The sequence below is a fragment of the Engystomops pustulosus genome, chromosome 7 (assembly GCF_040894005.1).
Source record: "Engystomops pustulosus chromosome 7, aEngPut4.maternal, whole genome shotgun sequence".
NCBI classification, from domain to species: Eukaryota; Metazoa; Chordata; class Amphibia; order Anura; family Leptodactylidae; genus Engystomops; species Engystomops pustulosus.
Window position 1 is genome coordinate 43,585,243 of NC_092417.1, and position 15,126 is coordinate 43,600,368.

General features: G+C 43.1%; 1 protein-coding gene across 1 annotated transcript in view; it reads right to left on the reverse strand.

Annotated features, from left to right (window-relative positions):
• Nucleotides 1–174: 174 nt before the first annotated feature.
• UBR1 (ubiquitin protein ligase E3 component n-recognin 1) overlaps nucleotides 175–15,126 on the reverse strand; it is a 64,744-nt gene continuing 49,792 nt past the window's right edge. Inside the window, exons 35-48 of the mRNA XM_072115650.1 lie at nucleotides 14,315–14,463; nucleotides 14,176–14,231; nucleotides 12,796–12,892; nucleotides 11,855–11,922; nucleotides 11,625–11,775; nucleotides 10,468–10,555; nucleotides 9,704–9,840; nucleotides 9,233–9,341; nucleotides 8,742–8,798; nucleotides 6,266–6,343; nucleotides 5,312–5,482; nucleotides 5,107–5,208; nucleotides 4,663–4,817; nucleotides 175–1,942 (exon numbers count right to left, since the gene is read on the reverse strand). Of these exons, the coding sequence (XP_071971751.1) occupies nucleotides 4,676–4,817; nucleotides 5,107–5,208; nucleotides 5,312–5,482; nucleotides 6,266–6,343; nucleotides 8,742–8,798; nucleotides 9,233–9,341; nucleotides 9,704–9,840; nucleotides 10,468–10,555; nucleotides 11,625–11,775; nucleotides 11,855–11,922; nucleotides 12,796–12,892; nucleotides 14,176–14,231; nucleotides 14,315–14,463 (1,405 nt within the window). The 3' untranslated portion in view covers nucleotides 175–1,942; nucleotides 4,663–4,675. The remainder of the gene's footprint in view (nucleotides 1,943–4,662; nucleotides 4,818–5,106; nucleotides 5,209–5,311; nucleotides 5,483–6,265; nucleotides 6,344–8,741; nucleotides 8,799–9,232; nucleotides 9,342–9,703; nucleotides 9,841–10,467; nucleotides 10,556–11,624; nucleotides 11,776–11,854; nucleotides 11,923–12,795; nucleotides 12,893–14,175; nucleotides 14,232–14,314; nucleotides 14,464–15,126) is intronic.

A 15,126-nucleotide genomic window follows, 5' to 3' on the forward strand; every position in this document is an offset into this window, starting at 1 on the left:
AAATAAAAAACTTTTAGCAAAATGACTGGAGAGTATATGCATCTATGTTTAATCATGTAACCACGGGGAAAAAAAATCATGGATATTTTATTTTTTTACATTTTTTTTTTTTAATTTACTTAAACATAAAGGATGAACAAAACACAGAAATGAGACAGCAATAGACAGACAGAATAATATGTAAATTTTAATAACAGTAACCCATTAAAATGAATGAAACACCAGCATGGATGAAAGCAGCACAAACTGAGACAATGAAGATTGCTACGAGCTATAGTGAAAGTCTCCAGGTCCAATATGTTTAAAGCTTTAAAGGGTTTGAACTAAGTTTCAATGTTCTTCTGTATTCACAATACAGATAACAATGTGAGTGAGAAGATGTGTTTAGCGACTTCTGCCATTCTCTTTGACATTGAAAGGTGCGGCAGGAGAATGGGACCCCTGTGCATGTGATTGCCACGAATTCTCAGTTTCACCCACCTCTGATCACGAGAACAAGGGTCCCGTTTTACCGCCGCGCCATTCAATGTCTATAGCAGTGGCAGAAGTCGCTCAGCCCATATCACTATACCCGTCTTGTACATCCTCTGTGGATACTGAATAAAAATCTCCTGGCCAACCCCTTTAAGAACTTTTCTATTATTTGATTATCAGGGGTTCATTTAAAGGGGTTTTCCCACTAAGGCAAGTTAGGCCCTATCCACGGGATAGGGCCTAACTTGCTGATTAGTGGGGGTCCCAGTGCTGAGACCCCCACAGATCCTGTGGATACGGCTTAACGCGCCTATATTTCTAATAATAAATAAAGAAAACCAAGCAAAACACTGTCAAAACAATGATCACAACTTTTAATGATACAAATGTAATACTATAACGAAATAAACTAAAAACTAAATAACATTGGATGCATATGTAGATTTATAGCAACTTTTTCTTATTAACTAACCTACCTAGTGGTGCTGACCAGTGTATGGCAGAGGTGAGTAACATTCGGACCTCTCACTATGGCTTCACAACATGTGGCTACAAGAGGAGAAATAACTTATATTACAACAGTCATCTGACGGCAAACAGCATCACATTTTATTGCACGTGTCATGAAAGTTGGACAAGCTAAGAGTTAAAGCTGTGTCTCCTTTAACCCTTCAGGCCATGGGACAAATAATGTAGAGGCTGCAGCCATTGTTTCCCTGCTGGTACATAGATAAGAGACACGAATCATAATCTATAACCAGATGACTGTGGACTCCGTTACTGCTGCCATTGGCCAACAAGAAAAAGATTTTCCCCAATAATATTAATAGACAATTAAAAAGACAATAAAAAGGTCTTTAAAAACATGCGCAACACTCAAGTCAATTTTCTGTTAAACGCGATGGGGTTCTAATTAAGAGAAAGTTGCAATACCCCGCACAGCCACTATGACATAGATGGCGTTTGGTGTAATGAATAGGGATGGAGGTGCAGAGAATTGGAATCCCACCAATCTGATATTGTTACCATCTTCAGAGTAAACCCAGAATCTCAATAAACCTGTACAAATTCATTGTATCTTGTTATCATACTGTGATTTAAATACCATGGAATTCTTTATACCTGTAACCATTAAAATAATATGTGTATGAGTGACTGAAATCAATGCAAGTTGTAGATTATGTTTTGAAACAAACTTTATTCCTTTTAATTAAAAAAAAAAAAAAAAAAAAAAAAAAAAAGGAGAAAACCTATGAAATGGATTATCAAGGCGAATATAATAGTCATTGCTGATCCAGTGCGATGCAAAGTGATGGAAATGATAAAATACACTTTTATAATGCAATATATTTCAGTTTCTTTTTACGTTGCTGTGGGGAATCCTCTTATAGTTATGGCGTGTGATTAGTAAAAAAATATATCCACTGCAGCCATCTGGATGGGAAGGGATATTCTTTAAAGCTTGTCCCTATAAAAGAAACACATGTTAATATATTTAGATTTAAAGAGGACCTGTCACCCAGAAAATGACCCCCACCAAATGTGCCCCCCATAATCCTCTCCCCAGCCCCTTTCCCCCCAGACAGTTTTAAAAAAAATGTATTTGTGGTAAGTAGATTTAAACCGATCCGACCTCTTACTAAATAAGAGGTCGGATTCTAGTATCTTGCGTCAGGGGAGTCGGCCTTATTCATAAGGGGGCTGGCTGACACTGCCCCAGCACGCCCCTGTCAGCGGGGACCTGTATACACAGCGCAGCCACACCGCACTGACAGCGGCTGCGCCGGGCTTACACACAGTGGGGAGCCGGCAGAGATTACGCAATATATGCAATGCTGACGGCTTCTCCTCAGGTCCCCACTGACAGAGGGGGTGCCTGGGGTGTGTCAGCCGGCCCCCTTATGAATACTTGAATCCAACCTCTTATTTAGTAAGAGGTTGGATCGGTTTAAATATACTTACCACAAATAAATATTTAAAAAACTGACTGGGGAGAAAGGGGCTGGGGAGAGGATTATGGGGGGGCACATTTGGTGGGGGTCATTGTTTGGGTGACAGGTCCTCTTTAAATAACACAATTCACACTCAAATATGTGTTTGTAGCTCATAAGATCTTTGAGAAACATTAATAATAACAACGATTTCACTGTAATCTCATTCTTTCCATTAAGACAAGTCACTTTCCATTAAGACAAGTCATAGAAAGCAACATTATGGGGGTCATTTACTAACGGCCTGATTCGCGTTTTCCCGACGTGTTACCCGAATATTTCCGATTTGCGCCGCTTGTACATGAATTGCCCCGGGTTTTTGGCGCACGCGATCGGATTGTGGCACATCGGGGCCGGCATGCGTGCGACAGAAATCGGGGGGGGGGAGGGGGGGGGGGCGTGGCCGAACGAAAACCCGACGTATTCGGAAAAACCGCCGCATTTAAAAACCGAAATGTGTCGCTTGGGAAGCGCTCACCTTCACCTGCTATGGGATGGTGCATTCCGGGGCGTTAAGATTATTTTCGGCGCAGCAGCGCCACCTGGTGGACGGCGGAGGAACTACCTTCTTAAATCCCAGCCGGACCCGAATCCTGTGCAGAGAACGCGCCGCTGGATCGCGAATGGGCCGGGTAAGTAAATCTGCCCCTATGTGTTGAGAGAGCAGCATGAGACAACTTGTCTCATGCTGCTCTCTCAACAAATAATGTTGCATTCTATCCCCTGGCCAAGTCACATCCCTTAAAGGGAACCTGTCAGTTAAACTAACCCACACTAACTAAAGATATCTTTGCTATTATAGAGCAGTACAACTATCCCTATATTGTTCTTCTCAATGTCTGTAAAGTTCTACAGTCTGTTTGTAAAGTTGACACCATCTATGCATATTCATGTTCCTGTAGCTCAAATGTGCATCCTGCTTCTTGATTGACAGGGGACCCACTTTCTCTTTAGTCAAGTGGGCTCAGCTATTCATTTTCCCCACGCTCAGGAATGACAGAGATGCTGTCTGTGTGTGACTTGCTCAAGAGAAACCAGCTCCCTCATCCGCCCTCCTCTGGAATTTTATTCAGCAAGTCACACACAGCCAATGTCTAGGGGGGAATGAGGTAGCAGAGCCAAGCATTCTGATGAAATGAAAGCACATCCCTTGTCAATCAGGAAGCTGGAAACGCATGAATATACCAGAGTCAGCTGAAAAAACTGTGGAGCTTTACAGACATGGGGGGAACAATATAGGGATAGTTATACTTCTGTATAATAGCATTTTTCAAAGACATGTTTAGTTTAGTAGGGGTTAGTTTATCTGATCAGTTCCCTTTAAATAATTGTAGCTCCACTTGAACCCACTTTGCAAGATTAATTTGGTGGTAAGCTTAAAGGGAACCTGTCACTAGGGGCCTAACTTTCACTAAAGACAAGTTGCAGAAGCCCGTTACAGCTGCATTGCACAGATGCCTTTGTGCTTTCTCTAAGCATTTAAAAAAAAACAAAAAAAAAAACACATGACTTGCTTGTGCTGCTTACTCACTCTTCAGCCCCCACCCCTCCTTTCTGCTCCTGTACAGCTCCTCCCCACTGTTTCTTTACTTACACAGGGACCAAGTTTACTGCATCGTGAGCTGACATCAGTGGGGGAGGTAGGAGTTTACAGGAGCACAAAGGTGGTGGCTGAGCGCTGAGGAGTGAGCAGCAGAGACAAGTTTTTTTTAAAAATGCATCTAAACCTAAGCAAACACTGAGACTCAAAAGGATATTGTCAGGGTGCAAAGTAATATAAAGCACACAATTATATTGTAACGCAAATGTACACAAAAGGCATCTTTGCAATCCAGCTCTAATGGGCTTCTCCAACCAGTCTTTAGTGAAAATGAGGTCTTGGTGACAGGTTCCCCTTTATGGCGGGGGATTTACTGGAATACATGCAATTCATGGTGCAAGGAACTGCACCACCTCCAACTGGATGGAAGTAACTTCAGTATCAAGGGTCAGTCACTACTCAGCGAACACACACTATGTTTCCAGTCTTTTGTTGGATAAAATGAAAACTTTTTACAAACATGTCCGATCACATCTCACTATCTCTGAATATATGTAAAATCATATAGGAAGCCTTCAACAGATCACTAGTCATATAAAATTATTAATATTGAGCTGTTCTGTTACTGAAACAGGAAATTATAGACCAACTCCTTACCAACTTGCTTCATTCAAAGCAGGTTCCAATTGAAGCCAAAAAATGTTTGGTTTATTTCTAAGCTGCGAGCGATTTCCTCGATGATGCAGTGCTGCTGCCACATGAGGTGCAGCTTACGGTATCTTTCATGCGAGAGTCGCAGTGGATTTCCACGCCTTTACAGGTAAAGAAAATAATATACAACATTACATATACATGAGATGTTTGTGCTTCTTATGTCTATGGGAAAATCTGTAAAAAATATTCCAACAACAAACACACAACCCCAACATACTGTATGCATGATGCCATAAAGTGCAGCCAAAGCTCAGAGAGAAACAGCAAAAATAATACAAGCATATTATATATATATACATACACAGAGCAGCACTCATAGCTCATGGACAGACATGTTGTGCACACACACAATCTTATAATATAAGAATGATGTAAGATAATTCTTACTTTAAACCAGGGTCAGTCTCCCCGTATTCATCCAAATATGGTGCTGGATACAAACAACCTCTTGTTTTCCCCTCAATAAGGACGACTTTACATTCTCTAATCCTGGAAAACATATAAAAAAGTTGTTATAAATCAAACTGATAACAATTTCTGCTGTTACTACAGTTATTGTATCATCATTATGTTTGTACAGTAAAGGTCTCACTTGAGGAATATACAGATTCCCGCTCCGCAGTGCAGTGCATGTGCAGTGCAGGCCCCCAGCTCCTCTCCATGGACCATCTCCTGACAACACGTGTTCTGAGAGCACAGAACCGCCCCGCACAGGAGACACATCACCGGGTGCTTCCGCTCAGAATCCAGAGACTTTGGGCACCTAACAACATGACAAAGATATTATTACTGTTTCCAATTTTAGTAGCAACTCCTTGAATAAACAGAAGACTACAACAGGTAGAACAGTAATAAGCTGTGGAAGAAAATGCCTGACAAATAGATAATTACAGGATTTTTCTACACAAGACTTAGACACACTATTTAGCAAGTGAATGAATGTCGCAGAGCTGAGTGATGGAATTTATCAAAAGCTGTGTGTGTGAGTAAAAGGATGTAGCAGGACTGTAAATTAACAGATGTAGCAGGGTTGAGTGTGTAAATGAATGGGGTAGCAGGGCTGTGTGTGTGAGCGAACGGATGCAGTACAGCTTTGTGTCAATGTGTGAATGAGTGAATGAAGCAAGAGCTGTGTGTGAGTAAATGCATGGATGTAACAGCTGTGTGTGTGTGTGAATGAATGTAATAGGGCTCTGTGCGAGTGAATGGAAGTAGCAGAAGTGTGTGTGTGTGTGTCTGAATGGATGCAGTAGTGCTTTGTGTGTGTGAGTGAATAAATGAATGAATGAATGAATGGAGCAGGGCTGTGTGTATGGGTGCTTGAGTGAATGGATGGAGCAGGGATGTGTGTGAGTGAATTGATGGAACAGGCTCTGTATTAGTAAATGGATATAGCACTTTGTGATCACAAAGTTTTAGTTAGTGTAAAAAAATGGCTGTGCCATCTAGTAAGGTGCACCTCATAGTCAAGAATAAAATATGGCAAGTCTACAGGTAAAAGATGATTTATGTTCACTTAGATTTTGTAAAATATTGTATTTAATACCTGAAATGAGAGGCTCGATTGAGGAGAATGCTGTAATCTTCAGGCAGCTCTGTTAAAGTGTTAAGGTTCCTTGGGTACCTGTTAGGTAGAAAATCCAGAAGAATTAGAACAGTCCGTACTATAATGGCAGAACAATGTGTGTGACCAACGTGGATGAACCCAGAACAACATTTTATTACTACCGTAGTAATATAGTAATTAGTAATCCGAGGTCAATAAGTCATCCATATAACTGATGTAACATGACTGATGGCAGATGGCTGTGGTGCAGGAGGCCGGGTAGCGGTGGGTGCAGTTGATAAGTCCTCACTGCTCCTGGTCCTCTCCCGTGACTCCTGACACTGGTTGTATGTTGTAAGGACACGGAGCAGAGCAGCCACAGGGGCTCTGAGTGGTACTGTACAGCTCCCGGGTCCTCTACTTATCCTGCCCCAGCACAGATGGAGCAGAGAAGAAGCTGTAGTGCGGTGCAGGGAGAAGAAGAGCGAGGAAAGGAGAGAATTGCTAATTTTTTTGTCTGCTCTGGGGGTGGGGTGGGGGGGGTGGGGGTGGGGATTTTCCAGTATTATCGTCTGCTCTGGGGGTCTCCAGTATTATCGTCTGCTCTGGGGGTAGGGGGTCTCCAGTATTATTGTCTGCTCTGGGGGGATCTTCAGGATTATTGTCTGCTCTGGGGGTAGGGGGTCTCCAGTATTATCGTCTGCTCTGGGGGTAGGGGGTCTCCAGTATTATCGTCTGCTCTGGGGGTAGGGGGTCTCCAGTATTATCGTCTGCTCTGGGGGGGTCTCCAGTATTATTGACTGCTCGGGGGGGGGGGGGGGGGTGTCTCCAGCATTACGGTCTGCTCTGGGGGGGGGGGTCGGTGTCTCCAGTATTACTGTCTGCTCTGGGGGGGGGGGGGGTTCTCCAGTATTACTGTCTGCTCTGGGGGGGGGGGGGGGTTCTCCAGTATTACTGTCTGCTCTGGGGGTAGGGAGTCTCCAGTATTATCGTCTGCTCTGGGGGTAAGAGGTCTCCAGTATTATCGCCTGCTCTGGGGGTAGGGGGTCTCCAGTATTATTGTCTGCTCTGGGGGTAGGGAGTCTCCAGTATTAATGTCTGCTCTGGGGGGATCTCCAGTATTATTTTCTGCTCTGGGAGGGGGGGGGGGGGGTCTCCAGTATTAAGGTCTGCTCTGGGGGGGGTCTCCAATATTAAGGTCTGCTCAGAGGGGGGGGGGGGGTTCTCCAGTATAATGGTCTGCTCTGGTGAGTCTCCAGTATAATGGTCTGCTCTGGGGGGTCTCCAGTATAATGGTCTGCTCTGGGGGGTCTCCAGTATAATGGTCTGCTCTGGGGGGTCTCCAGCATAATGGTCTGCTCTGGGGGGTCTCCAGCATAATGGTCTGCTCTGGGGGGTCTCCAGTATAATGGTCTGCTCTGGGGGGTCTCCAGCATAATGGTCTGCTCTGGGGGGTCTCCAGTATAATGGTCTGCTCAGGGGGGTCTCCCGTATAATGGTCTGCTCTGGGGGGTCTCCAGTATAATGGTCTGCTCTGGGGGGTCTCCAGTATAATGGTCTGCTCTGGGGGGTCTCCAGTATAATGGTCTGCTCTGGGGGGTCTCCAGCATAATGGTCTGCTCTGGGGGGTCTCCAGTATAATGGTCTGCTCTGGGGGGTCTCCAATATAATGGTCTGCTCAGGGGGGTCTCCAGTATAATGGTCTGCTCTGGGGGGTCTCCAGTATAATGGTCTGCTCTGGGGGGTCTCCAGTATAATGGTCTGCTCTGGGGGGTCTCCAGTATAATGGTCTGCTCTGGGGGGTCTCCAGTATAATGGTCTGCTCTGGGGGGTCTCCAGTATAATGGTCTGCTCAGGGGGGTCTCCAGTATAATGGTCTGCTCTGAAGGCAGCATTTTGTGCTGTAATGTGGCTGGTACATCTAGGGTATGGTTACTGATGTGGCCCATTAAAGTTGTGCACAGTAAGGCCCTTGGACCAATAACCCCTGGCCTAAATCCTTAGATCAAGAATAGAACAAACATTTAAAAGAAATGTCATAATCTTTATAACCTATTATGTGTTTGTGGAGTCAGAGTCTGTCCATCTTATCACGACACCACCAAAATGGTCACCGACTTTGACTCTACAGCCCTGAATGACACGTTCATATAAAACAATCATGGGGTCACCACTTCTTTTGCCTTTAAGAAATTAAAGGTTATCTTAAATGACTCTTCCCATCTCCTGATCAAGGATGTGCACCTCATTTCCATGGAAGTTACCAGTCTATCATAAAAGTGATTGACAAGGGATAACCACATACCCAGGATGGGGGTCGTCAAGCTTTATGTTTGGAACAGGTGTGAGAAGGGGTTAGTGGTGAAAACTGGATATTACCCTTAATAGACATAGGGAAATGAGAAAACCTCTAGAAATTCCAATATATACAGAAAATTCTGCAATCATACAGAAAACATTATCGAAGTCGTCTAACCTGACAGCGCTACTTTGACCAGCGAGAACACTTTGGACAGCCGGATCAGATCCCCACCTGGAGAACAGAAGAGACACAAATGTGATGAGAAGTGTCTGGATTAAATTTATACAGTCACGTTCTATCCTTCGAGTAATGTGATATTACAGCAGGAGATCAGGTCAATTAATACCATATGAGGCCCAACACTACATGTTATTTCTACGGTGGATTATTTTTTTTTATTACATTTTTTTTTCAGAAGAGGAGATAAGGGGAAGAGACTTAGGCCTCTTGATGTGTCCGGTGGGCGAAACGGCTGCCGGACAAAACTACGCCAGGTACAACGTGGCAGAGTTTTGTGTGAAAACAGTTTTTCAAAAGATTGCAGGCATGGGGTGGGACGCCCCTCTAAATGGCGTGGAGGTATCGTAGTCACTATTATAATTGCAAATAGGCCTGACACTGTATAACACATTATTTATGTCACGTGTAGTGGAAACACAGCGCACCTCTGTATAAGGGGTTTTACACTGTCCCAGTGCTCCTGAAATAGGACAAACAAGTTGGTAGGTAGACTGAGGTAGCTACACAGAGCCTCCAGCTGATCTTCTGGAGCCACTGCAATAGAAAGGGGTAAAATGCAGATTAGTATGATGGACCATGGCAGGACAGACATGATAGCGCACGGATCAACGTGAGAGAATGTATAAACACAATCTTATCAAAAAAACAAGATGGACTGTGTCCTTCTGCCCTTTGGTTAAACTGAAGTGCCAGCTGTCAGATTATCATCAGCATCCCATGGATAATATATGGATATGTGCCCTATAGTAGAAGGGCCTGATCTTGTGCCACTTCTCTTAGCTCAGAGCTCCTATATAATAGCACACTGGTAATGGTTGCTTTGTATTTCCATCCTTTTTATATGAATATGTTAACATTTATGACATTATACAGTATTCACCATTAGACACACTTACATGAGGACTTCAGCTCCTCCGGAGGAGTCACTCCCAGCATATAGTGGAAGAACAGGGCAGAACAACGCAGATAGGGAACAATCCCCTTCTTCACACAGTCCCAGATATACCAGCCTGGAAGATCAGCTGCTCTACAGCTGTGATATAAATATTACATAAAACCATTAAATTATACTCCATATTATAAATCCAAATCCAGTCCTTAAATACATGATATGTGCAGGAACTAACTGTGAGACTTGCCCTTTCTTTAGAATGGGGGTCCACCGACACCCTTCCTAGGGTCACCCGCCCCTCATTCTGCACAGACATAACTATTTTCGGTGTTCCTATAGAGAGAGGCCTGAATTCTGTACCCAGCACGGTGCGGGATTGCAGTCATGCCTCCATTCTTGAAATGTGCAGCATCAACATTAACTGTGTTTCAACCAAATTTATTTATCACATGTATAAATGTATCTGTTGTGTTTGCAGTGCCCAGACCTTCCCCATGCAGCAGATGATGTGGGAACAATAACCAGGTCTGTAGGATCTCCATAAGCTGATGTCGGATGATTTTGGCAGTGGCCAATTCCCCAGTGCAAACCCATGTATGGTGAAGCCCACAGCTATGTATGCAGCACGGTGCATCTATCTCTAACAAGACCCCACATTGTTACTCATGAGGGGTTGTATACATGGTGTATTCTAATGAGTTTGTCTCACAATAACACCTACATATATATATCGGACTGATATCCTATATAGAAGACAAGTCCACTCACCCATCTATGAGCAGTGCAAGGTCCAGGCACACAGCAGCGGCACTATGTGCCTCCTCACAGTCACTGGGCATTGTACATGGCACATTGTCTGTCAAAGGATTAGACACAAACACAGTATAAATATTGACAGCAAAAATGAATTGTCAAAAGAGCATCATACACTTAACAGTCTTAACTTTACACTATAAAACCCTATAGTCCTCATAGGAATTATTTAATTGTTAACCCTGTCCAGAAAACATAAAGGATCACAGAAGTCAACCAGACATCAGGCTTTAAAGGACATCTACCACCAGGATGAAGGATTGCAAACCAAGTAGACTTGCATAGTGGCGTGTTCCCCCTCTGGCAGGATCTGCTGTTCTTGAGGCTGCCTATGACCTGTTATTTAAGAAAAAAAGGCTTTGAGAACTATGCAATGAGCCTGAAGGGCTCCAGGCTCCATAGATGTTAAGAGAGCTCAAAGCCCCTCAGGCTCATTTGCATAATTTTAGAAACCCTTTATTGTAAAAACAAGGTCATTATAAGCAAAAAGAAGAGAAGATCCTGCCAGAGGGGACACACACCAGTATGGAAGTCTACTTGGTTTGTAATCCTTCATCTTGGTGGTAGATGTCCTTTAATCTGTGTATGGGTGCAGTGTAGGCAAGTCCATTAGAATAACCCCACTGTATAAGTACAGGCGGTCCCCTACTTAAGAACACTCGACTAACATACGACCCCTAGTTACAAACGGACCTCTGGATATTGGTAATTTATTGTACTTTAGTCCTATGCTACAATAAACAGCTATAACAGTTATCACAGGTGTCTGTAATGAAGCTTTAGTGTTAATTCTTATTCTTATGACAACCTAACATTTTTAAAATCCAATTGTCACAGAGACCAAAAAAGTTCTGGCTGGGATTACAATGATAAAATATACAGTTCCGACTTGCATACAAATTCAACTTAAGAACAAACCTACAGACCCTATCTTGTATGTAACCCGGGGACCGTCTGTACTGGAACTCAGCCTCATTCACACTATGTTGCTTCTCTTCGCAGCAATGGCTCAAAAATTCTCAACTACAGAACTTTTGATCAGGGGGTCACGAGTACTCTAGTAAAAATATCCAAGAACCAAACTAACGAATCCTCTAAGAAATCCCCTTTACCTGTGGCTGATGAGAAGATGATTTGTAGAATATGAGCCATAGTGAGCAGGCGGAAGAGGTAGAGATGGTTGTATGAGGAGATCACAGATGAAGGGTGCAGCTGCACACCCTCTTCACAGTATAAAGATGGAAAGGCCAGAACCGACCCAACCTGTGAAAAAAGAATTCTCACGTAAGCGTGGGGTGTGTAGAACAATGCATTGTGGATTTATGATGGTGCCTTCTATTACCAGAAGATGAAACACGTCCACAGACAGTAAAGACGGTGTTCCCTCCAGCTTTATGTTAGGAAAAAACACTGTAGATACAAGAGCAAGAATGTATTGATAGGGAACAGTCCAGTTAAATCACACATACAGGATTTTAGGCAAAAATATGACTGGGCCCGCTGAGTGCGCTGAATGGACGCCGCAGGTCCTGTGACCGCTGAAGCAGTCAGGATTTTTGGGAATTAACGGACAGAAGAGAACCTGGCACTAGAAGGCAGAGTAGGGTAACTAACATTTCTGTCTTGCACCTTTCTGTGGCTTCTATGGGCTATTACCGAAAATATCCGGAGGCCAGGCCGGTGTAAGGCTACATTCACACTGCCGTTGCCCGCCCGTACCGTACCGGGCAACGGCAGTGTACGGGGAGAGGAGGAGGAGGTGAGCGCAGCTCAACCCCGCCCCTCTCCACAGCAACCTATGGCGCACGGCGCCGTATTACGGGAAAAGATAGGACATGTCCGTACCGCTCCCGTAGGGTGCCGTGCGCCCATAGAAGTGTATGGGGGACGTATATCGGCCGTATATACGTCCCCCATACGTTCGTGTGAATATAGCCTAACAAAAAGAAAAGTGTGTTTTCTTGGCTTTTGTGGCAGGGCTCTCTAAGCCAACAATGAATCTGTTTCAGGTAATCAGTGGCGGATAGGAGTCAAAGGACTCAGTCAACGAAACTTGGCTTATACTCGATTTAAAAAAATATAGGTTTTACCAGGTTTTTGTGGTAAAATTAGGGGCCTCGGCTTATACTTGAGTATATACGGTACTTCCTTTTACAGTGAACTGTGTTTACACGTAGTTTAGTAAATTCTTTTACACTAAGTAACATAATAGGAATCTTCAGTCAGTGGTAAGGGATAGGTATATAGATATATATGGATTAGTTCAATGAACGAACAACCCACCTGCCAGTAACTGCACAAGATGGCTCTGTATTGTAGCTTGCGGAAACGTCACTCTTTGTGCTTCAGCAAATTTCACTAAGGCTTTAAGACCAGCATGCTGGAAGAAGAAATAAGGTAAAAATAAACATCATACTGAATACTACAGGAGATATTAAAGGACATCTACCACCAGGATCACATATTGTACATCAAGCACACTGACATGCTGGTGTTTGCCCCCTCTGCCAGGATCCGCCCTTATCTTAGCTTCTTATCCCTTTGTTTTTATGAAAAAAAAAGCTTTTACAATTTATGCAAAGGAGCCTGAGGGGCTCCAAGCTCCATAGCTGTTAATTGAGCCCGGAGCCGCTAAGACTAATTTGCATAATTTTTTGTAAAATCAAGAGTATAAGAAGCTAAAATAAGAGCATATACTGGGGGAACACTCCTGCATGTCAGTGTGCTTGGTTTACAATGCTTAATCTAATCCTAACTCAGTATCTATACAACACCCTAAATATACAGTGGCAAAATCCACCAAGATCCTTGGCTTGAAGGGGTTACCAAAACATAGCTACTAATCTTTCAACACCCCATCATATGCATTGTATCATGGCTGTGCTCGGTATCGCAGTTCAACCCCATTTACTTAAAGGAAATCAAAATCAAGCATGGATAAACCAGGGACACTTACTCATAGATCCAAGCACTGTGACTGTGGTAATCGTCTTATATTTGTTATCCGTGGCCTCCTTCCTTCTAAAATCAACTTTTACAATTAGGCTAATGAGATAGAAAGGCTCTGAAGGATGTTACCAGAGCCCCTCCATGCTGCAGCTTCACTGCCTTTTATACGGAGCCTGAAATTCGACCAAATCAAGTGACCAATGGACATGATGCCACAAGAGCAGCACCGCTGATAATCAGTAGGACCGCCCCAATCAAATCATATCTTATCCTCATGATAATAGGTCATCAATATTTTGATCCCAGAATATCCATTTAAGATTCTGAATAATAGAACAGAAAACCCATAAATTACATAACCTGACAACGCAGGATCCCAATGGAAATCTGTAACATGACCAAAACCCATCATCAGTCATTTACAATGCAGAGGTCATCATGTGGGGCTTTCAGGCCTCTTACAACTGCTACAACCCATGGGGGGTGATACATTATTTAAGTGGGTGGTACAACTAATGATTGGTGAAGATGATCCTAGACGCTGCATGTACTCACAATGAAGAGGTCATAAAGTAAGTCACAGCAGCATAAGCCAAGGTAGAAAAGCTTCTTAAACACTGATGCTCTGAGATAAGGCTCTTAGGAGACAGGAAGCATTGAGAAGCCGCTGTCTCATGCCTACTTACTTAACCCCATCTCTTCATTCATCCTTACCTGTCGATTCTGCAGGGAACCAAACAATGGTCTGTCTTCTTCCCTAAGTAAACTCTCTGGAACAGAATCAGCTTGTGTTACTACACATGTAAGGATTTGTAGTACATAGATAAGCGGACAATGGTTACTACATCCTTACCTATGGACTGTATGGTATATGCACACGTATTCCAGGTCATCACAGGCAGACGTGGGTCACTTTCATTAGGTGAAACATTCAGGCCGGTGCAGTACACAGTGTTAGCAAAATGGACCAGCATTTCTTTTGTACTAGCGGAATATTTTATCCTGGAAAATGTAAGAAACAATAATATTAAAAGAATTAAATTTCCGTAAAAGATTTTTTTTTTAGGAATTTTAGGAAACCCCCTCAGAGGCTTGGGCAAAGGTAAGAAAACAAAAATACAGGGGGTCATTTATCTTTATTTTTCTTCCTTTTTTCCGTCTTTTTTGAGACTTTTTTTTTTTTTGGCCCATTGCAATTTTTGCACCTTTTTGGACTTTTTGAAATGTGCACTGAAGTCCGCAAGACATTTTTTTCTTGTCAGTAAGACACATTTATCTTCTATTCCAGATTTTTTAAAAGTCACAAATGTGACTGTCTAAAATTAGCAACATTTTTGGCGCAAAAAAAACTCCAGATGAAAGCATACATATGGAAAATTTAGAAAATGGAAAGAAGTGACTTGTGACATTTGTGCGACATCTGTAACAAATGTTGCAAAAAAAATAAATAAATAAACAATATTGCCAAAGTAGCAGACTAAGAAAAAGACAGGCAAAACAAGCCAAAACAAACAGAGATAAGATAAATGACCCCAAAAGTGTCCTTGCCCTGTTTTGGCTCCCGATTCCAAAGTCTTTCCTGTTGCCTTTTGACTAATGCAACCACTTGGCCGGGTAGTTCAAATAGTCATAGGACTCGCGGTGATAACTCAATGGGGCAAATTT